General features: G+C 40.5%; 3 protein-coding genes across 4 annotated transcripts; all 3 read right to left on the minus strand.

Annotated features, from left to right (window-relative positions):
* Positions 1-881: 881 nt before the first annotated feature.
* Positions 882-5,912, minus strand: LOC110064592 (uncharacterized). 2 transcript variants are annotated; one of them, XM_089273950.1, is made up of 3 exons: positions 5,684-5,912; positions 1,534-2,005; positions 882-1,190 (listed from the first exon to the last, which is right to left on the minus strand). In XM_089273950.1, the coding sequence occupies exons 1-3, from the start codon at positions 5,781-5,783 to the stop codon at positions 1,094-1,096; spliced, it is 669 nt and encodes a 222-aa protein (XP_089130076.1). In that variant the 5' UTR covers positions 5,784-5,912; the 3' UTR covers positions 882-1,093. The 2 variants fall into 2 exon arrangements, with proteins under 2 accessions (XP_089130076.1, XP_089130082.1); XM_089273956.1 differs by lacking the exon at positions 5,684-5,912 and adding an exon at positions 3,794-4,170.
* Positions 5,913-12,374: 6,462 nt separating this feature from the next.
* LOC149118865 (uncharacterized) lies at positions 12,375-15,682 on the minus strand. The gene is made up of 3 exons (XM_089273968.1): positions 15,306-15,682; positions 13,046-13,517; positions 12,375-12,694 (listed from the first exon to the last, which is right to left on the minus strand). The coding sequence occupies exons 1-3, from the start codon at positions 15,361-15,363 to the stop codon at positions 12,586-12,588; spliced, it is 639 nt and encodes a 212-aa protein (XP_089130094.1). The 5' UTR covers positions 15,364-15,682; the 3' UTR covers positions 12,375-12,585.
* Positions 15,683-18,465: 2,783 nt separating this feature from the next.
* Positions 18,466-23,507, minus strand: LOC149118866 (uncharacterized). The gene is made up of 3 exons (XM_089273979.1): positions 23,298-23,507; positions 20,608-20,845; positions 18,466-19,307 (listed from the first exon to the last, which is right to left on the minus strand). The coding sequence occupies exons 1-3, from the start codon at positions 23,353-23,355 to the stop codon at positions 19,112-19,114; spliced, it is 492 nt and encodes a 163-aa protein (XP_089130105.1). The 5' UTR covers positions 23,356-23,507; the 3' UTR covers positions 18,466-19,111.
* Positions 23,508-24,027: the final 520 nt, after the last annotated feature.

Consider the following 24,027-nt stretch of genomic DNA (forward strand, 5'->3'; position numbering starts at 1 on the left):
AAGTATAAACATATTCAAGGAGTTACCATTTTGTTGCTTGTGGTGTGGACACAATTTCTTTTTGTCTTTGTGCAAGGTGTAAGAAGATACTAATTTGACTCTAATTTCAACCAAACAACCGAATTTCAATGGCCAAAAAGGTCGACAAAATGAATAAGGTTTTGCTAGCAAATGTGGAAACAAATTTCTGATAAGTTATGGAATCTAGAATCACTATTTCCAGGAAGAGTGGTTTCAAAAACTGAACCTCACTAAAATTTTATTATCTCGATTGGCACCCGTAAGAAACTGGTCAGATAAAGGTAACGCTGTAAATACAGCTGGAAAATTCCGGAAAAATAATGGTGCTCAATGGAATAGGAATGAACTAAAGTTTTCCTTCTAAAGTATCAGCTGCATAATAACATAATATGAGGAGAAGGTATAATTTGATCTATACCGAAACAGAAAATCAAGTAACCTTTATTAAATACCCTGAAATATCCCACGATCATATTATCCTGCACCAAAAACAAGTTTTCCCTTAATAATTCAATAAATACCAGTGGCGGATCCAGACTTTCAGCTAAGGGGAGGGCCCGGTTTAGTTTTACTTGCCCTGCCGGCTTTTCTTCCTTCAATCATTTCTTCTTTTTTCACCCAAAATAAGGGAGGGGGGGGGGGAAAGGGGGCGGGGACCGGGGCCCCCGGGCCCCTCCCCTAGATCCGCCAAGGAATACTAGAAAGAGATATCCAATACATTCTTGCTTGCATTTTATTCTTTAACAAAGAGTAAATGTATGGACCGTCCGCAGGGACAAAAAAAGTGGCCGTTGCAGAGAGGTGACTGTTAGTTGAGGTTCGACGGCAGTTCTATCTGGATATCAATATATAACACGCTAGCAACTAAAAGGCTGACTTTATTGGACAAAACACTCAACGATCTACTGAAACTAACCACAAAAACGAACAGCTAACACCTGTTACCACAGTGACAATACCGTACTTCTGATATCATCGCACGCCCCTGCAACAAGCGACTGAGTGGCCCACAAAGCTACAACTAGCTTACGACATTTTACTGTCCAACTTCAAATTAAGGATAGAGACGAACTCAACAGTTTTTAACACAACAAAAGTAAACAGCCCCGGCAAACAGAACCCCTGCGAAAATGACCCAAAATAAGTACTTTGTTACAAACTCATTGTCGCTGAAAAAAAGAAAATAACAGAATAAATAATAAGTAGAACAATCCTTGTTAAATGCCTGTTTTGACAGTATTAATGAGCTGACCATACTGTGATCATTTTACCGAAGCCGATCCTAGAAGATCATCCGAATTTTTTTTCTCAAATTATACATCTTTCTCGCCCAAGTTCTGAATTTTAAAAGAAAGCTACTCAATAATTCAGTTTTTGATTATTATCAGAGGAAGTAGCGGCGGCCATACTGTCTTGTGCGTTGCGTTGTGTTTCGGATATTTCTGTCCTTATTTAAAACCCGTTGAAGTAAATTTGACATAGTAGAAACGAGATATTTGAGCTGCATCTTACCTGCAGTATGTCTTGCCGGAATCGCTACTTTGTGCGCAGAAACGATCATTCTTTCCATCGCTTGGGCCTGGGCAATAATTTCGAATATTACCACCGCATGAAGAACCTCCTGGAAAACAGCAAGTAGGTTTACTGTCCCAAATACAACAGTGAGTTTGATCATTCCTCACGTCAGAACCCGGGCAATAACTTCGGATATCAGCATTGTCATTACACGTAGAACCTCCAGGATGACAACAAGTAGGCTTGCTGTCCCATACACAACAATGCGTTCGATCATCCCCCTCGTTAGGACCCGGGCAATAATTTCGGATATCAGCACTGTCGCTGCATGAAGAACCTCCCTGCGGGCAACAGGCAGGCTTGCTATTCCACATACAACAGTGTGTCCTTTCAGGAGGGTCGGACAGCCCAGGACATGTGTATGAATCGTTGTAAGGTCCTAGACATCGTGTTATATTTAGACCACGCACTGCGGATCAAGAAGAGGAAAAATTGAAGGTAATGGAAGTAGGGGAATAAGTCGAGCCTTTCTGTATGGAGTAAATAGCGTAAGTCGCACTCGGTCAACTAGTCAACACTGAAGGATTTTATCCTAGTTTTTCATAGCACGAAGCCGTACTAGGAGCATTGCCATTCCCCCCTGGATGGGATGCTGACCCAACACTGCCCATCACCTCCAGCAGTTTTGTTAAGTTTCCTGAACTGGTAGCCATTGCTCATGTATAATACCTGGGTTGAGAGATGGAAGAACTGTGAGGGTTAAAGCACACCGAGGAAAGAAACACAATGACATCAGCCACAAGAGGACTCTGCCGGGGTTGCCGAGCTCCGCAAAACCGCAAAAATCCGGCACATATTGCGATGTGGGCTAACGAGACTTTAATTGGGTGTTGAAACATCATTAGAGCTATTCGCAATTTACTAAACTACCTGAAACCCGAAGAGGATCGTAAAAGGACCGAAATGCATCCCTCAGGTTTAAAGTGTGCCCTGACACTTCAATTCAAAATTGAAATTGTTAGAACATCGAATGAAAATTGTCCAATTCCAGCCCCAAACCATAACATCTCTGGTCTGCTCGATCTAGAGTCCACGAGCTTTAAACATTAGGTTACGGCGAAGTCAGTTGAAAGTCTTGAACATATAAACTGAGTTGGGCAACAAAAAACAACAGGGACTGAGCTAGACTGAGCGCTGGATGTTTTTTCTTATTTCACGGAACGTGTATTCATTCCTACGTTTATTTTGCACCGAGAAGGTCTGAGAGGAGCAGGCTAACAGAGCATGATAGCAATAATTTGCAAGAATGTCCAAGAGCTAAGAAGTAGAGAAAATTATAACTTCATTGTAACTAGGGTCGATACAAATAAACGCAAGGTTCGCATGCTCGCAAATGCTCGCAAAGACCATTCGATACCCCTCAGCCGGTTGCTTTACTTTTTACTGCTACACCGTGCACTGCTGACGAGACCCAACCAGGACGAAACAGCTGTCCACGGTTGCAATTCTTGGCTTTCTGTTTGGACTCTATCATGTCGTTGTCCTTAGCTTTCCACGTAGTAATCAGCCTTGCTTCATTGTTATGTTTCTATTCTTGGCTGATCAGATCTTTTACAGATCCTACGTATACCGGCAGCATTTTCGTTTGCGGTCCCTTGCATCATTATAATTAGCATTTTTATGCCAGGTTAACTTGTTGTAATCAGGGCTAGGTTGTTCGGAAACCGGTTAATGCTAACCCAGAATTAAAACTCAACCGAAGTATAAATTGTTCTTGAATACAAGTGTTTTTCGCTGCTTTTGTTTTGTGTAGTTTGAGATCATTAACTTAAAATAGAAGGCCGAACACTTTAAACAGAAACCTCACCTCAAAGTTACAAAACTCAAATCAAAATCCTTGCTTATCCTGGCACGGGTTAGCTTAATTGGGCTTCAGGAGCAAAATCTCTATATTAAACTACCTGAAACCCGAAAAGGATCTTCAAACAGTGTACAATCGAAATTCATCCCATGGGCTAAGGGAATGTCACATGACCACAATTCAAAATTAAAATTATCGAAACTATGGTATGTAAAATTTCTGAACCCTAAACTGTCCCTTGTTCACTCAATCTGAAGTCCTTCAACTACGTTTTGGCCAGTTCCTCAACTTCCTCTGAGATCAGGTGAACTCCGTAACAAGCGGTTATTTAGATTGTCGTTTATTTGGCTCGTGTAAGATACGATCGATAAAAAATATCGCTGCAGTGAAGCTTACCTGTGACAACGAAAGTCAGGATAACAAATATGTCGTACAAACGACAATGCACCATCATTGTTTTGATGAAGTCAGCGTAAAATGATCGAAATCGTATCAGCGTTATTATTTATTGCTGGTAGTCAGTAAAATTACAGAAAGGATGTGAAAATATCTTTAAAATGACGCAACATAATAGTATTGATCTGGTCACCATTTAGTCACGGTCACATCACTCTTCTACGCCTCGTCACATCCAGTTTCCATTTCAAAACAACTCAATGTCCTGGCTTGGGCTGGAGTTCATAATTTATAGTTAAATCAAACCAGCTTATACAGCAAGGAGCTATGTTGAGATGAAAAGAGAAGATTAGCAAAATATTTGTGCTGTGCTCAGGCGAATGATCACGTGCACGGTCCCGTGTTTCGCTCCCGGGGGGGGGGGCACTTTGGGAATTTCTGGGTGGGGATGTGCCGCCGGGTCCCTGGAGCCCTTAGCCTATACCAGAGCTAGTTCAGCTGAATTTTGCTACCCTATACTAGAGTAAACTCCCCAAATCCCCCCATCTATCGACACTATTGCGGTTGATTTGCGTAAATTTAAACTTGCCAATTTGATTTTTTTACATTTTTGAGTGGCAATTCCTGGTTTCCTTAGTCTGGATAAAATCTTCAACCAACTAGTCAGTTTTGGGGAAAATGATACCCTATTCTAGACCCAAACGCTCTGATTTATATACCCTATCCTAGAGTAAACTGCTTGAAAACCATACCCTTCACAGCGGCACATACCTATATAGCCCATATATGGCAGTGCCCCCCCCCCCCCCCGGGGGTTTCGCTTCACTGCGTATCTGACGCACAGTCACAAACAGGAACCAAGCGAGAGGAATTTGGGGGTTGACACATCAAGCTCCAGAATTAAGCAATATGCCTTTTAGCTTCACTCTCCAAAACGGACTTACGCTCCTAATTATTCTCGACTGTCGCTATTATTTTCGTTATTACGCCGCAAAGTGTTTTCAGCCAACCCTTCCCAGCCGCGGAACGAATTTTCCCGTAATAATTTATTCACTAAAGTGCAAACAATCTATAGAATATTCAAATAGCAAACACAAGAAAATACCACGTAGGAATATCATATTGATAAATAAATAATTAACCCTTTAACTCCCAAGCACGCATATACGCGTACTGAGTGGTGGTGCTCTTTGTACCACTTGCGACGGTATGCAGATATTCTTGATAAGCAGATAGTAGAGCTATCCGCGCAACAGTCGGTTTTGCATATCGACGGCATTCTGACGTAGCAAATTGAAAAACAACGTTAATAGTTTTGGGGCAAAAATGGTGGTAAAATGGCCCATTATACCTATAATTGATCAAGGTCCCATTTCCAGGCTTTGCCAACAATTAACACGGAACTTTTTACGGCAGCCAGAAAGAATGTGAAACCCAAAGAGAGTAAAGAGTAAAAGGGCCGCGAAAAAGGACAGGAAAGGGGCAAAAAAAAAATTCGGAACGGGCAATCGCCAAACAAAAAGTAAGTGTAGTAACGCCGTTCGTTGAGCTATTTCATCTCAAAAATAATGTTACTCGGCAATAATCGGTAATGTAAACTTAGCACAAGAGTGGTAAATGCCATTGACATTGACATAAGAACACTCGGGAAGGCATTCTTGATGAAGTGTACTCTTGCATAAACTGCCAATTGTACCGAAAGGGAACTTGCAAAAATTTTCAAAAGGATTTTGCTGAAAAAATCAAACCAGTTTAGTTCGGTTGGTTCGGCTGAGTTCGATAATTGAACTCACAAAAAAGCTGGAGTTCGATCAGTTGTGTTCGATTACCGAACCAATCGCAAACACTCGAACGATCTCGAATGAATGGATAACAAATATCGAAGCTTACCTGTGGCAACGAAAATCAGGAGAACAGATATGTCGTACAAACGACGATACACCATCATTTTTTTTTTGATGAAGTCAGCGTAAAGTGATGCAAAACGCATCAGGGAAATAGTCAGTAATATTACAGAAAGGATGTGAAAATATCTTCAGAATGACTCACTATCATAGTACTGATGTGGTCACCATTTAGTCACGGTCACATCACCCTCTTACGCCTCGTCACGTCACATCATGCGGAAACAGTTTCCATTTCAAAATTGCTAAATATTGTGACTCGAGTCCATAATTTTGAATATTTGAATCAAACCAGCTTATAAAGGAAGGAGCTATACTGAGGTGAAGAGAGAAGATTAGCGAGGTATTCGTGCCGTAGTCAATTTGAAGGCAGAGGAATGATCCTATGCACGTCGTCGCTGCGTATCTGACGCGTAGTCACAAACAGGAACTAAGTGTGACGCCGACCAAGAATCTCCAGAATTGAGCAATATGCCATTTAGCTTCACCCCCTAAAACAGACTTAAATTCCTAATTATGCTCGACCGTCGCTATTATTTTCGTTATTATTGCGCAAAATGTTTTCCCAACCCGTCCCAGCCGCGAAACAAACTTTCTCATATTATCTTAGTAACACTAACATATTATGGAATTTAACAAACAATTTATAGAATATTCAAATCGAGACAAACATACACAAGTAATAGCATCACGTAGGAGTACCATATTGACAAATAGATCATTACATGTGCCACACTGGGGACATTTAATCTAAAGGTTAAAAGTAAAGTAAAGTTGGAAAGTTAACTCTTGTAACAAATGTGCTGGCAATGGTAACAAAAATTGCAAATGGCTTACAATTTGACAATTGTTACTAAGTAAATAGACGTCATTAGTACCAGAAATAACTGTAAAGTAATAATAAGAAAATGATTTTTTTTATAATAAAATGCTGCAAAACGGCACTATTACATTGGCAAAATGGTATTATTATCACTCCTATTATTCTTGAAATTTATATTCTAGAATACTGCCAGAGATGCCTGCAAGAAATCACGAATAATTTCATCAAGGTAGTTACATCCTCGTTTCCAGTGTATTTTGTCCTTCCGTTCAACAGAAGAAGGTAAAGCTTGAGGTCCTTGAGCGGTGTTGACAGAACACGTACACAGTTTATGACGAGACCGCGGAGCCGATCCGGGAAACGATACTCTGAAATCGGAGAAATGTGAAAACGCAACAATCACCTGCCATTTCGGACTCGGCCATGCGGGCAAATTTCATGATTGTGGTAACGTCATCGTTTTCAAAAAGCTTCGTTTTCAAAATATTTTCTTTCCACACTAAAACACAAAGCCGGCGGTCTCAAATTCCTCCAGTTTGGAAAGCGTTTTCGAAAAGCTCCGTTTTCGTGACGCAAGGCCTAACCGGAGAAATATAGCTCCGTTTTCAAATCGGTCCGTGTAAAAAGCAGGCTGCAGACTGCAGACCGGCGGTAAAATGCAGACTGAGGGTAAAATGCAGATTGCAGACTGCAGACCAGGGGTAAAATGCAGACTGAAGGCAAAATAAAATATTGATAATAAAAAACACGAGGATCAAATCAAATGAAGACTTCGGAGTGTTCTTAGGCGTGCCCGTAATTTTCTTTCCATAATCCCGAAAACTCAAACCAAAAGGCGTTTCCTAGCCTTAGTCAAACATAATATTATCAACTTCGAGTTCTTGACCTCCCCATTTTGTTGAACCAAGTTTCCCACAAGGGCCCGAACTAATCGTAATTCTACGCATCTTACCTTTGTTTGCGTGTCGGCCATTTTGAATTTTGTTTACGCGATTAGGTCTGGGACCGACCAACTCTTGCAGTGCATTTCCTTCATCCTGTTTTCATCCACAAAGTCTTAATAACATTCAAACCACTGCGTGGCTTAGCTGCTTCAAATGGCTTTGGAATTGTTCGGAACACAAGGCAAGCTAAGCACGACAGCACAACAACAGGGCAAGCTAAACTTGTAGGTATCGAGCCTAGTTTGTGAAAGACATTCAATCTTTGTACTCGACATTTTACGGGTACGAACACTCTTTATTTTATTCTTATGACTCGTTTTTATTATTAATATTTTATTTTACCCTTAGTCTGCATTTTACCCCTAGTCTGCAGTCTGCATTTTACCCTCAGCCTGCATTTTACCCCCCGTCTGCAGTCTGCGTTTTACACTGACCGGTTTTCAAATTCCTTCGGCGTACGTAGTGTGAACGCCTCCTGAATCGCACGTACCTGCTGTGTACCACAAAAACGTGCTGCTTGAATACAAAACTAGTGAGACAATCTCGGATAGTGTAGAGTGTAATTTACGGCTCTGATACAGAAGTTACATAGGTCCTCACCCATGCCGTTCTCTATGAGCGGAATATGAGCGGACAAAAAAACTTGATAAGCCATAATCTTTGCAGTGTGTATGTTTCATGTTTATGTTTTCTTTCAAGGCCAAAAAATAAGTTACAATAAACGTTTGTCGAGACGGTTTTAAAAGTCATTGCAGCAAATGTGACAATGTACTTTTCACGCCAACGTTTGTAACTTGATACTTTTGTTTTCCTCGCCAATGTGTGCAACAAGATACCTTTGTTTCCACGAAAATATAAGAAAGATTTGTATTTTTTACTCACTGCTGGAGATGAATGGAAAATAAAAGTGAAATATCTGCTGAAAAGTCGCAGAGGAACGATTTTGTTTTATTCAAAGCGCAAAGTTTCATTTCACCAATAAACAAGAACTAATCTAATTATCAAATAGGGGAACTGACGTTACCTGAAATATAGCTATTATCCCCGGCCAAAACGAGAGTGTGGTATAACTCAAAAAAAAAAAAAAGGCGGGATCTGAACTCGAGAACGGAGTTTATCACGCTAGCAAAGTTAGAACGTATGCGTCTAACATGTCATGTTAATTCTACCACAAGGAAAAGCACTCAACGTTCGTAACATATCATTCTCGTCCCCAGAGGCCGCGCTCCATTTGGTCAGCAACAAGAATCGCGACCTCTGGTATCAACCTCTGGGAAGGTCCAACACCGGAAGTCTGCGATTCACGGACTTCCTGTCACTCTGCGCATGCTCAGAGTCAAATCTGACAAATCTGATTGGCTGAGAAAGCGAAACGATTATTCTGCGCATGCTCCAAAAATTGGACCTTAACAGAGGTCGCAATTCTTGGAGCTGGCCAAAAGAAGCGCGGCCTCTGGGGACGAGAATGCTAAGATATAGTCGACTTTGACGATAACTAATCGGCGCATGCGTTTGGAGCAAATTTCTTTTGTTCTTAAGAGAATAGCACCACAAGGGTAGCATGAGATTTGCAAAACCACATATATTTTTGTCAAGTTATCACTGAAAGAAACGTAAGTACGACACGTTTTGCGTAATGCACACGAGTACCTATAGTTACCCCACCCAGCCCCCTTACAGCAAGGCTAATTGATTAATTGAAATTAATGAATAAAACAAACATTACAGTTTACACCTTATTGTGTTGGTGCTTAGTGCCTTACGGAACAGCAGCCCCCTAAACCATCCCAATAGTGCACTCTGCACTAAACAGCACGCCCGTCTCATGGTGAGCTAAAAGGGAGCTTAAGAAACCACGACGGCGATGCCGAGAACAACGTCGATTAAAAATTGATTGTATATTTTTCCTACGAATCTCGCGGTACCCTAAAGTCATCTACTTTGTTTATCACTGTCAAAGCTATCACGAAACTGAATGAATTCGAAATAAAAATTTAAAAGAGTTAGCCGTCGTGGTTCAGGGAGCTTAAGAAAACCACGACGGCAACGGCAACGGCAACGTCACTAAACAAAAAGTTTAATGAGCAAAACAATGGCTGTGCACGTGCGTTACAATTCTTGGTACATTTCTTTGCCGTCCTTCGCAAAACAAGGAACGTGAAATGACCAAGTTCTGCGTTGTCTGGAGAACATAATATTAGACATGACACGAAACTCTTTCTCCTTCATATTTGCTCATCATGGTGATTAACATTTCGGCCAACGCGCCAGAGAAGCGTTCTATCAGTCTAGATGTTACTATATATTACTATATTTTTAAAAACGTAGGCCAGATTTGAGAGAGCTGTGGAGATCAAGAGCAATGGAGGGGTAGAGAATGAAAACAATTAGAAAAAGTTCAAAATTTTCCGGAGTGTAAGTCTAGTGAAACTATTAGAAAAATATCTGTAACTGCAATCACTTTTTTTTTTAAATTGATGAGCTTTCACATGTTTTATGTTTTCTTACATAATAAATATTGATTGTATAATACTGTATTGTATTGTATACAGTCGAACCTCTCCACAGCGGCCACCTTGGAGACAGGAGAAAAGTGGCCGTTGCAGGGAGGTGGCCGTTATGGGGAGATAGGGGTGTAATATCGCACCTGTTTTTTTTAAATATTGTTCATTGTAACATATCAGAAGATGTGATAAGTTTCTGAACATATAAATACGTAACACAATGAGAACATATATCAATTGAATAAAATAGAAAACAAACAGAAACAGAGACAAACGACACGCAGAACGAATCAAGTTACGTGAACTTTTACAATAAAAAATGAGGATTTTATACACCATTCTTTAGTCGCTAATAAACTGGCTTTTGTCTAGACGTTATTGTGGCGGTTGCGACGCGCCTTAGTGGCCGTTGGCTTTGTGGAGAGGAAGCCGTTTTAGAGGCTTCCTCTTTAAATATTGTAATTTATTGTGGTGGCCGTTAGTGGAGGTTTGACTGCACAATTGTTTATTGCAATCAAAATACTTTCAAAAACAGAAACCAAACATAGACAGAGACCAAGGTGTGGCTCACATTATTATCGCTGTTATTGAGATAGGACCGTCGCAGAGGTTCAATAAGCACTCAATGACTGACCCCAAGGGAAACAGTGAGTTTTGTTTCTCCGAGACCCTCAGTGTTCTCCAAGGCGAAGCCGAGGGGAACGTTGAGGTCGAGGGGAAACAAAACTCACCGTTTCCCGCGGGACCAGTCATTAAGTGTTTTGTTATACCTCCCAACTCAAAAATAGAGACAAACTGCGAAGAAATCGTTTGCTTGACCCGGCTGGCTCACAAATTTGCCGCGGTTTGAAAGAGCAAGACCTGATCACGTGCGAGTCGAAAGTTCAAGTTGTTTCCCTAGGGAGTTAGTGAGCTTTGACCCACGACACGTGACTCGTTCTCCTCCATATCGAAAAACGTTTTTGAGTTGGGAGGTATAACAAATAATGTTGAGGCAAACTTCGGAGAAATAAGCTTTTACTCCAACACTCTCTTCAATTTATTACTTGTCCTTTATTTTCACTGATCTTTTCAGTTACAGCAGTCAGCAACTCTTGACAACTATTGATCTTGACTGATTTTATCAACTAAAAGAAGTTCACTTCTCGCGTTCCTTTTAAAGGAACAACCACATGAAACATCAATCAACTGTCAATATGTCATTTTCTTAATTTTAGGCTAACCTAATATAGCATCCGCAGATCGCACGGAGTACTACCGCGAAAGCGCGCAAAGCTACTTAGCAAATATTCCTACAGGTAGTTGAGCAAATAAGGTAACGTAAGTAATATTCAAGTGACAATCTTTGTTTTTATAGATTTAAACCTAAGAGACTATACTAAGTTTAAAAGTAAAAGTTGTTGTTAAATATTTCTTACAGCATAAGTGTTACAAGAATAAGATTGCACCATTCCACCTCTGTGGGTTGACCTTTGTTAAATTCTGGACCTGCTTAGTTCAGTCCATTTTATTAATTGTACATGATCTGAAGTATAAACATATTCAAGGAGTTACCATTTTGTTGCTTGTGGTGTGGACACAATTTCTTTTTGTCTTTGTGCAAGGTGTAAGAAAGATACTAATTTGACTCTAATTTCAACCAAACAACCGAATTTCAATGGCCAAAAAGGTCGACAAAATGAATAAGGTTTTGCTAGCAAATGTGGAAACAAATTTCTGATAAGTTATGGAATCTAGAATCACTATTTCCAGGAAGAGTGTTTTCAAAAACTGAACCTCACTAAAATTTTATTATCTCGATTGGTACCCGAAGAAACTGGTCAGAAAAAGGTAACGCGGTAAATACAGCTGGAAAATTCCGGAAAAATAATGCTGCTCAATGGAATAGGAATGAACTAAAGTTTTCCTTCTAAAGTATTAGCTGCATAATAACATAATATGAGGAGAAGGTATAATTTGATCTATACCGAAACAGAAAATCAAGTAACCTTAATTAAATACCCTGAAATATCCCACGATTATATTATCCTGCACCAAAAACAAGTTTTCCCTTAATAATTCAATAAATACCAGTGGCGGATCCAGACTTTCAGCTAAGGGGAGGGCCCGGTTTAGTTTTACTTGCCCTGCCGGCTTTTCTTCCTTCAGTCATTTCTTCTTTTTTCAACCAAAATAAGGGGGGGGGGGAGGGGGCGGGGACCGGGCCCCCCGGGCCCCTCCCCTAGATCCGCCAAATGAATACTAGAAAGAGATATCCAATACATTCTTGCTTGCATTTTATTCTTTAACAAAGAGTAAATGTATGGACCGTCCGCAGGGACAAAAAAAGTGGCCGTTGCAGAGAGGTGACTGTTAGTCGAGGTTCGACGGCAGTTCTATCTGGATATCAATATATAACACGCTAGCAACTAAAACGCTGACTTTATTGGACAAAACACTCAACGATCTACTGAAACTAACTACATAAATGAACAGCTAACACCTGTTACCACAGTGACAACGCCGTACTTCTGATATCATCGCACAACCCCTGCAACATCCGACTGAGTAGCCGACAAAACTACAACTACCTTACGACATTTTACTGTCCAACTTCAAATTAAGGATAGAGACGAACTCAACAGTTTTTAACACAACACATATGCCCAAAGAAAAAAACAGCCACAACAAACAGAACCCCTGCGAAGATGACCCAAAATAAGTACTTCGTTACAAACTCATTGTCGCTGAAAAAAAGAAAATAACAGAATAAATAATAAGGAGAACAATCCTTGTTAAATGCCTAGTTTGACAGTATTAACGAGCTGACCATACCGTGATCATTTTACCAAAGCCGATCCTAGAAGATCATCCGAATTTTTTTTCTCAAATTATACATCTTTCTCGCCCAAGTTCTGAATTTTAAAAGAAAGCTACTCAATAATTCAGTTTTTGATTATTATCACAGGCTAAGAGGAAGTAGCGGCGACCATACTGTTTTGTGTGTTGCGTTGTGTTTCAGATATTTCTGTCCTTATTTAAAATCCGTTGAAGTAAGTTTGACATAGTAGAAACGAGATATTTGAGCTGCATCTTACCTGCAGTATGTCTTGCCGGAATTGCTACTTTGTGCGCAGAAACGATCATTCTTTCCATCGCTTGGGCCTGGGCAATAATTTCGAATATTACCACCGCATGAAGAACCTCCTGGAAAACAGCAAGTAGGTTTACTGTCCCAAATACAACAGTGAGTTTGATCATTCCTCACGTCAGAACCCGGGCAATAACTTCGGATATCAGCATTGTCATTACACGTAGAACCTCCAGGATGACAACAAGTAGGCTTGCTGTCCCATACACAACAATGCGTTCGATCATCCCCCTCGTTAGGACCCGGGCAATAATTTCGGATATCAGCACTGTCGCTGCATGAAGAACCTCCCTGCGGGCAACAGGCAGGCTTGCTATTCCACATACAACAGTGTGTCCTTTCAGGAGGGTCGGACAGCCCAGGACATGTGTATGAATCGTTGTAAGGTCCTAGACATCGTGTTATATTTAGACCACGCACTGCGGATCAAGAAGAGGAAAAATTGAAGGTAATGGAAGTAGGGGAATAAGTCGAGCCTTTCTGTATGGAGTAAATAGCGTAAGTCGCACTCGGTCAACTAGTCAACACTGAAGGATTTTATCCTAGTTTTTCATAGCACGAAGCCGTACTAGGAGCATTGCCATTCCCCCCTGGATGGGATGCTGACCCAACACTGCCCATCACCTCCAGCAGTTTTGTTAAGTTTCCTGAACTGGTAGCCATTGCTCATGTATAATACCTGGGTTGAGAGATGGAAGAACTGTGAGGGTTAAAGCACACCGAGGAAAGAAACACAATGACATCAGCCACAAGAGGACTCTGCCGGGGTTGCCGAGCTCCGCAAAACCGCAAAAATCCGGCACATATTGCGATGTGGGCTAACGAGACTTTAATTGGGTGTTGAAACATCATTAGAGCTATTCGCAATTTACTAAACTACCTGAAACCCGAAGAGGATCGTAAAAGGACCGAAACGCATCCCTCAGGTTTAAAGTGTGCCCTGACACTTCAATTCAAAATTGAAATTGTTAGAACATCGAATGAAAATTGTCCAATTCCAGCCCCAAACCATAACATCTCTGGTCTGCTCGATCTAGAGTCCACGAGCTTTAAACATTAGGTTACGGCGAAGTCAGTTGAAAGTCTTGAACATATAAACTGAGTTGGGCAACAAAAAACAACAGGGACTGAGCTAGACTGAGCGCTGGATGTTTTTTCTTATTTCACGGAACGTGTATTCATTCCTACGTTTATTTTGCACCGAGAAGGTCTGAGAGGAGCAGGCTAACAGAGCATGATAGCAATAATTTGCAAGAATGTCCAAGAGCTAAGAAGTAGAGAAAATTATAACTTCATTGTAACTAGGGTCGATACAAATAAACGCAAGGTTCGCATGCTCGCAAATGCTCGCAAAGACCATTCGATACCCCTCAGCCGGTTGCTTTACTTTTTACTGCTACACCGTGCACTGCTGACGAGACCCAACCAGGACGAAACAGCTGTCCACGGTTGCAATTCTTGGCTTTCTGTTTGGACTCTATCATGTCGTTGTCCTTAGCTTTCCACGTAGTAATCAGCCTTGCTTCATTGTTATGTTTCTATTCTTGGCTGATCAGATCTTTTACAGATCCTACGTATACCGGCAGCATTTTCGTTTGCGGTCCCTTGCATCATTATAATTAGCATTTTTATGCCAGGTTAACTTGTTGTAATCAGGGCTAGGTTGTTCGGAAACCGGTTAATGCTAACCCAGAATTAAAACTCAACCGAAGTATAAATTGTTCTTGAATACAAGTGTTTTTCGCTGCTTTTGTTTTGTGTAGTTTGAGATCATTAACTTAAAATAGAAGGCCGAACACTTTAAACAGAAACCTCACCTCAAAGTTACAAAACTCAAATCAAAATCCTTGCTTATCCTGGCACGGGTTAGCTTAATTGGGCTTCAGGAGCAAAATCTTTATATTAAACTACCTGAAACCCGAAAAGGATCTTCAAACAGTGTACAATCGAAATTCATCCCATGGGCTAAGGGAATGTCCCATGACCACAATTCAAAATTAAAATTATCGAAACTATGGTATGTAAAATTTCTGAACCCTAAACTGTCCCTTGTTCACTCAATCTGAAGTCCTTCAACTACGTTTTGGCCAGTTCCTCAACTTCCTCTGAGATCAGGTGAACTCCGTAACAAGCGGTTATTTAGATTGTCGTTTATTTGGCTCGTGTAAGATACGATCGATAAAAAATATCGCTGCAGTGAAGCTTACCTGTGACAACGAAAGTCAGGATAACAAATATGTCGTACAAACGACAATGCACCATCATTGTTTTGATGAAGTCAGCGTAAAATGATCGAAATCGTATCAGCGTTATTATTTATTGCTGGTAGTCAGTAAAATTACAGAAAGGATGTGAAAATATCTTTAAAATGACGCAACATAATAGTATTGATCTGGTCACCATTTAGTCACGGTCACATCACTCTTCTACGCCTCGTCACATCCAGTTTCCATTTCAAAACAACTCAATGTCCTGGCTTGGGCTGGAGTTCATAATTTATAGTTAAATCAAACCAGCTTATACAGCAAGGAGCTATGTTGAGATGAAAAGAGAAGATTAGCAAAATATTTGTGCTGTGCTCAGGCGAATGATCACGTGCACGGTCCCGTGTTTCGCTCCCGGGGGGGGGGGCACTTTGGGAATTTCTGGGTGGGGATGTGCCGCCGGGTCCCTGGAGCCCTTAGCCTATACCAGAGCTAGTTCAGCTGAATTTTGCTACCCTATACTAGAGTAAACTCCCCAAATCCCCCCATCTATCGACACTATTGCGGTTGATTTGCGTAAATTTAAACTTGCCAATTTGATTTTTTTACAGTTTTGAGTGGCAATTCCTGGTTTCCTTAGTCTAGATAAAATCTTCAACCAACTAGTCAGTTTTGGGGAAAATGATACCCTAGTCTAGACCCAAACGCTCTGATTTATATACCCTATCCTAGAGTAAACTGCTTGAAAACCATACCCTTCACAGCGGCACATACCTATATAGCCCATATATGGCAGTGCCCCCCCCCCCCGGGGGTTTCGCTTCACTGCGTATCTGACGCACAGTCACAAACAGGAACCAAGCGAGAGGAATTTGGGGGTTGACACATCAAGCTCCAGAATTAAGCAATATGCCTTTTAGCTTCACTCTCCAAAACGGACTTACGCTCCTAATTATTCTCGACTGTCGCTATTATTTTCGTTATTACGCCGCAAAGTGTTTTCAGCCAACCCTTCCCAGCCGCGGAACGAATTTTCCCGTAATAATTTATTCACTAAAGTGCAAACAATCTATAGAATATTCAAATAGCAAACACAAGAAAATACCACGTAGGAATATCATATTGATAAATAAATAATTAACCCTTTAACTCCCAAGCACGCATATACGCGTACTGAGTGGTGGTGCTCTTTGTACCACTTGCGACGGTATGCAGATATTCTTGATAAGCAGATAGTAGAGCTATCCGCGCAACAGTCGGTTTTGCATATCGACGGCATTCTGACGTAGCAAATTGAAAAACAACGTTAATAGTTTTGGGGCAAAAATGGTGGTAAAATGGCCCATTATACCTATAATTGATCAAGGTCCCATTTCCAGGCTTTGCCAACAATTAACACGGAACTTTTTACGGCAGCCAGAAAGAATGTGAAACCCAAAGGGTAACGAGAGTAAAAGGGCCGCGAAAAAGGACAGGAAAGGGGCAAGAAAAAAATTCGGAACGGGCAATCGACAAACAAAAAGTAAGTGTAGTAACGCCGTTCGTTGAGCTATTTCATCTCAAAAATAATGTTACTCGGCAATAATCGGTAATGTAAACTTAGCACAAGAGTGGTAAATGCCATTGACATTGACATAAGAACACTCGGGAAGGCATTCTTGATGAAGTGTACTCTTGCATAAACTGCCAATTGTACCGAAAGGGAACTTGCAAAAATTTTCAAAAGGATTTTGCTGAAAAAATCAAACCAGTTTAGTTCGGTTGGTTCGGCTGAGTTCGATAATTGAACTCACAAAAAAGCTGGAGTTCGATCAGTTGTGTTCGATTACCGAACCAATCGCAAACACTCGAACGATCTCGAATGAATGGAGTTCGATTGAGTTCGATTGATTTTTCGTTCGGTTTGTTTGAATTGATTACGCCAGGTCATCATCATCTTCATAAACTTTATTTACCCTCGAATTTACAGAGCTACCTAATGATAGAAATTAGAACTAACGAAGGAAAGTGATGAAACAATTAGATTATGAGCTCGAGATAAAATTTTGAACGACTAGTAGATTTATACTAAAACAATTAGATTATTCATTCTCGTTTTTTATGCGGGATAGACACAGACACTTCGAAAACACAAAGAAGCGGCCGTCATTTTGTTAACAAGGGCACACTGCTAAGCTACTCACTATCTATCACAGAATAGATAGTGAGTAGTTTAGCCAATCAGAGAACGGTATTCGTGATAGAACACTAGTAGATTTATACTAAAACAAAGTAGATAAATTTATGCAATATAATTACCGGACAAAATTAATTTGCGGAAGGTGTTTGTAACATTCTTGCGTTGCTTCCTATTATTTTTTGTTTCCTATGCAAATCTTGGTATACCTACGGGAAAAATAATTTACATTTTCCGCGCGAATTTAAGAGCTACGGTTTCGTTATTTTAAAAGAATTTGCAAATCCGTTCTAGCAGTTGTTCATCGCGTGCGTATCCAGGATCTGTTTCAGTTCGTACTTAATCTTTCTGGTGGGATTTCTGGAAGTCGTGTCTGGTATGGTTTTCTTTATTTTTGCCTAGCTTCCTTCACTTATTGTTGTTGTATTCATTTTCTATTTGCTTGTCATTTTTTCCTAGTCAAACTCGTATTCGTGTCTACAAATAAAGTCGTACGATGTTTGAAGTACCGTGCCAGTTTGGTTCTCCATTCGAAAAATATTATGGCGAAACAGCGATAACAGTGTGAAAATCTGTAACAGTGCGATATTGATTTGGAAGCGCGTTTCTGGATTTGGTCGCCTGGTAACTAAAAGAATTATGAAGTATGAAGTATGAAGACATTTAAAAACAGAAAGAATCATATTTTGCATGCGCCTGCTAGCAAGTTTGTAGTTCCCGCTCTTCTGAGTGAAACACTCAAGTCAGAGTACCAGCTGTCTTTCAATATAAACCGGAGAATACGGTCCACAGATAAACTCTCTATAAGTACTGAACAGCTTTCCTGAAATCTTCATATTCTTTGGACCTCTTTGGAAATCTTGAAAAGGTTTAAAAAATCTTTTCAAAACAGGTTTTTAGGTTCACAGATGACTACAGCAACACAAGCGATTGTTTGAAATTGTTTGAGACGTGTTATGGGACAAGTCAGACTCGAAATCACATAGATCAGTTTAAGTTCCTTTATTACTCAAGGCCTTTGTATTTTTAGTCTGGCAAATATCCGGGGAGGGGGTACTCCCAGAAAAATTGGAAGGGGGTGTGCGGCCCGCTTCCCAAAACCTTTACCCTATTTATGATCAAAATCTGCGATATTCCCTACACTATTTATGACCCGACCAAAAATTCGAAACCCTATTTATGATCTGACACTGAATCAAAACCTGCGTTATAATTAGTTCCCTAATTCAGACCAATGTTAAATTACCGTAAACATAATTTGTGAAGGGATTTTGTTGATTTTCTTTTCGATAATGATGAAAAAGTGGCTTCTTCTTAACAACATACCCATATCAACGCTAGAGTGCCAAAAGCATACCCTATTTATGACCAAAATGGCCAAAATCAGCTAAAACCGATACCCAATTTATGACCAAAACGGCTGAAAAACCATACCCTTTGGGGCCGCACATACCTATATAGCCCATATAAGGGAGTACCCCCACGGGGCAAATATACTTCTTAACTTTGGAACAACTAGCCACAAGGAAAACTAAATCAAGCAGGTTGTTGACGCCTCTTTGAAATTCTTGGCCCGTTTTGATAGTAAAATCCGTCTTTGAACCCCCTTCCGGGCTTGACACCAACCAGGGCATCAGTTGTATCCGGGGGGCCACTGTGGGAATTCAGCAGTTGGAACACCAGCAGCTGTGTTTTCCATTTGCCTTCTTCTTCTATAACTGTTCAGCGGGCACTTAGATGAAGACCAGCACCAACAGAACACGACGAGTAGAGCTACTACAACAACGAAACCAAAAAAACCCGATATTAGCCCAACCACGAGCTCATCGCTGAAAAAAAGACAGAAAGTAATAATATATAGATTAAGGCCAGCCTAAAGGAGGATTAGTCTCTAGTATTTGCACATTAGCAACAGATAATTCTGTTCTTTAGCAAGCCTTATTCAGCTTTTCTTATAGCGGAGCTCCGGCGGCCGGAAGGACCACCAAGCGGAGCCCCATACTCATACAGGAAAGGAAACCCGTGAGTTAATTTTCTCATGGTTATCATGGCTAGCGGCATTGCTCGTGGGCGCGTACGCATGACGGCGACGGCGAAGACGGAGTCGCGCAACATGGCGGCCATACTCCAAATAACAGGTTGACAGAGAGATGCAGCCTTGGTTTACCGTGTACTTCTTTGATATTGGACGTCCATGTTATGATCAATTGACACCTGCCAAAACAAGGTATCCGCTGACCAGTATCACGTGACCATATCGCAGACTCAAGTTTACAGCTCTGACCAAGTGACCAAGTGTTGGTTTTCGATTGGATCGCGGGCTCATGTCAGGTTAACTTGTTGAAAACAGGGCAGGATTGTTCGGAAGCCGGTTAACGCTAACCTCGGATTAAAAGTTAGCCGAATTATAACTTTTTCTTCTATACAAATGCTTTTTGCTGCTTTGTTTTGTGCATATGGTGATTATTGAAACTGAAAACAGAAGGCCAAACAATATAGTGAAAACCTCACCGCAAAGTTACAAATCTCATATCAAAATTCTACCAACCAACCAACCAACCGACCGACCGACCGATCGATCGATCAATCAATCAACAATTACCAACTTTATTGAAACACGTTTCGCCTAAGAACTAAGTAAGCTCGATCAAAATACGAACGTGCATGCAACAAGAAAAAATAAAATAAAATAAATCACATTGTTACATTTGTGATACAGTGAAGTCTATCTATAATGGACAGTCAGGGCTGGTCCCTACCTTAGTTACCGGTAAGTCATTTTACTATATCAACAGGCCCTTGACAACGAGGGACGTTTGAGCAGCGTATTTTTGATGAGGTTACGTCAGACTGGAAAAATATGTGAACCATGGACGTAAATACAACTTTGGAAGCAGTTTTTGTATAAAACCGACAAATTCACCCGTTTTCAACTTGAAACCTGTCAACATTTGATATTGGAACCTAAATGTGCAATTCACTTCCTGGCTTCAGTGACTATGTGCGGGTAATTTTTGCCGTATGATGATCCAAGCTTCAAGCGGATAATGACCCCGGACAGAGGTTTTTCGTCGAGTGACTGCAACCTTAAAATCAAATAAAATATGTGAAGTTTGAACTGGGCTTTACCTGCAACACTTTCCATCGTCATTAACCGTACAGCAGACTTTATCATTCTTTCCATCGTTGGGGCCTGGGCAATAATTTCGGAAGAAAGTTGCATCGTCTCTACATGTAAAACCTCCGGGAAGACAACATGCTGGACCGTCCCAAAAACAACAACGGGTCCGTTCAGTAGGGTCGAAGAGCCTGGGACATGTGTAATTCTTGAAAGTTCGTTTAGCGGGGCACTGTGTTATGCTACGCACTGCCGATCAAGATTACAAAATGTTAACAGCAAAAATGAGTGACTTACGAGTAGTTTTACTGCTATGTCAACGAGAACAACAAAATATCCTGTTGTTTTAGTCTTCCAGGAATTTCCAGCATTTAGATTATAGCTATCGCAATGTTGGTTATTTACCGGCAAGGCTATTTTAGTTAACGTTTAGTTCCCGTTGCTCGTCGCTTCATTGAATAATGTTAACTCTCACCGGAGGCGAAAAACCTAACTCTAACCACGAAATGCGGGCGACATTCCCGATTTCTTCAATGAATTTTAAAAGATCGAGGCGTTTTTTCTCTCGATCGCCTTCTTTTCGCTCGTCCCCAACTACCGAAAGCCTGGAACAGGCTTGTCAATAGGGGAGTTATCGCTCAAGTTTTTGTTAACTGAATAGTTCTTGCACTAGGAGAAATATTACTTTCAACGTGTTGGAACTCTAGAGTAATAATTTTCGTTACAATAGCAAAACTCAATGACTGATGTTTTCTGTTATTACGGCCGCCATGTTGGTGACCCTCGGAAGGACACCAACATTGCCAGATTTCATATCGTGAGGGACTGGGTACGAGTCTGTAATTATGGGAGTGGTAACTAATGATCCACATAGTCATAAAGTGCAGACCAAGCTTTACAAAATCCCCAAGTCTGGTGTAAATAGACCCAATGGTAAGCAAGATACAGCCATTTGAAAATGTCAAAATTTACAAAGAAATGTATGGCCATCCGGACGCTGTCCGAGCGCAGCGTCCGGATGGGCATACATTTCTTTGTTCATTTTGACATTTTCAAATGGCTGTATCTCAGTCAAAACTAGCCTGATTAACACCAAACTTGGAGATTTTGTGAATCTCGGTGTGTTCTTTCTGACTATTAGATCAATAGTTGCTTATCTCATAATTTACAGACTCGTACCTAGTCCTTCACGGTATGAAATCAGGCTATGCCTGGCTCTGTTTTGGAGCTCGAAGGGGTGGTGTGATTTACATATATTTGAGCTATCGCTGATAAACTTGCATAGGGTAAAGTATTTGAAAGAAGCTTTTCATTTTTTGGTTTCAAGAACTTTGCTGCTTAGTCACGTGACTTGCCACACCCAATTGTTTATATAAATTTGAATCCAAATTTACAATAGTTTGCAGTTGTAATGCTCGACTAATTTTGATTTATGCGAATGGCTATAACCACCAAGTTTAGAGAATTAATTGGGGTTTGATAGATTTATTTCTTTTGTTTCAATTACAACGTATAACCATTGGAGAGGGACTGGGGCTAGGCAAATAGGAAATAACGACAAAAGAACAAAACATTTTCAGAATCCCCGTTTAGACTGACGATATATACTTAGGTAATGTGAAGGTTTTGAAAGAAAATAAACGAGTGTTTTTTTTAGTTCGTTTACATCTTGAAACTTAAATGATCATATTTATTTCAATTTAGGGCGTGGTCAATCACGTGACCACTTAAGTCGAGTAAATTGTCGGAAAAAAAACATTTTACATTTATAGAAACGTTTTTAGGAAAAACGGAAGAAATCTAGAGAAAATGGCCAATGTTTCAGATATAAGTGAGACCCATGCCTTATTAAATTCAAGTCAGCATGGTAGACAACAAGCAGGCTGACCATCCTATAAATAACAGTGTGTCCTTTCAGGAGGGTTGGACAGCCCAGGACACGTGTATGAATCGTTGTAAGGTCCTAGACATCGTGTTATGTTTAGACCACGCACTGCTGATCAAGAAAAGGAAAAGTTCACAACCGAACAATTGAAGACAATGAAAGTACGGGAATATGTTTGCCGAGCCTTTCTGTTCTGAGTAAAAAGCTTAAGTCGCACTCGGGTCAACTTCTCAATGGGGTATCTTATCCTAACTTTTTTCATAACACGAAGCCATACCAATAGTATTGCTACTCACGCAACATGACCGTCACGAAACATGACTGAATGGCGCTGTTTCATCTTTGTTTACTGTAACTACCTGAAACCCGAAAAGGATCGTAAAACCGTGTACCGACATTCGGTACTTAAATCCATTCCTCGGGTTAAGGGAATGTCCCATGACTACAATTCAAAATTAAAATTATCGAAACAGCGAATGAAAAATTTCTGAACCCTAAACTGTCCCTGGTTCACTCAATCTGAAGTCCTTCAACTACATTTTGGCCAGTTCCTCTGCTTCCGCTAAGATCAGGTGGACTGTCTAGAGGTGTCCGTGAAGAGCAGTCAGATTGTAGTTCAATTGGCTCGTGTAAGATAGAGCGGTTTTCAATTGAGTGTCGTAAAACCAAAACCAAACCAATTACTTACCAATTAGACTACTCAGCCAATCTCAAACCATAGTAAAACCAAAACCAAAACCAAAGTAATTGTCGAATTACTTTCGACACTCAAATGAAAGCCGCTATATATGATCAATAACAAATATCGAAGCTTACCTGTGGCAACGAAAATCAGGATAACAGATATGCCGTACAAACGACGATGCACCATCATTTTTTTTTTTGATGAAGTCAGCGTAAGGTGATGCAAAACGCATCAGGGAAATAGTCAGTAATATTACAGAAAGGATGTGAAAATATCTTCAGAATGACTCACTATCATAGTACTGATGTGGTCACCATTTAGTCACGGTCACATCACCCTCTTACGCCTCGTCACGTCACATCATGCGGAGACAGTTTCCATTTCAAAACTACTAAATACTGTGACTCGAGTCCATAATTTTGAATATTTGAATCAAACCAGCTTATAAAGGAAGGAGCTATACTGAGGTGAAGAGAGAAGATTAGCGAGGTATTCGTAGTCGTGCCGTAGTCAATTTGAAGGCAGAGGAATGATCCTATGCACGACGTCGCTGCGTATCTGACGCGCAGTCACAAACAGGAACTAAGTGTGACGCCGACCAAGAATCTCCAGAATTGAGCAATATGCCATTTAGCTTCACCCCCTAAAACAGACTTAAATTCCTAATTATGCTCGACCGTCGCTATTATTTTCGTTATTATGGCGCAAAATGTTTTCCCAACCCGTCCCAGCCGCGAAACAAACTTTCTCATATTATCTTAGTAACACTAATATATTATGGAATTTAACAAACAATTTATAGAATATTCAAATCGAGACAAACATACACAAGTAATAACATCACGTAGGAGTACCATATTG

This window comes from Orbicella faveolata, unplaced genomic scaffold (assembly GCF_042242905.1).
Source record: "Orbicella faveolata isolate gen_17 unplaced genomic scaffold, um_ofav_v1 contig_1, whole genome shotgun sequence".
Taxonomy (NCBI): domain Eukaryota; kingdom Metazoa; phylum Cnidaria; class Anthozoa; order Scleractinia; family Merulinidae; genus Orbicella; species Orbicella faveolata.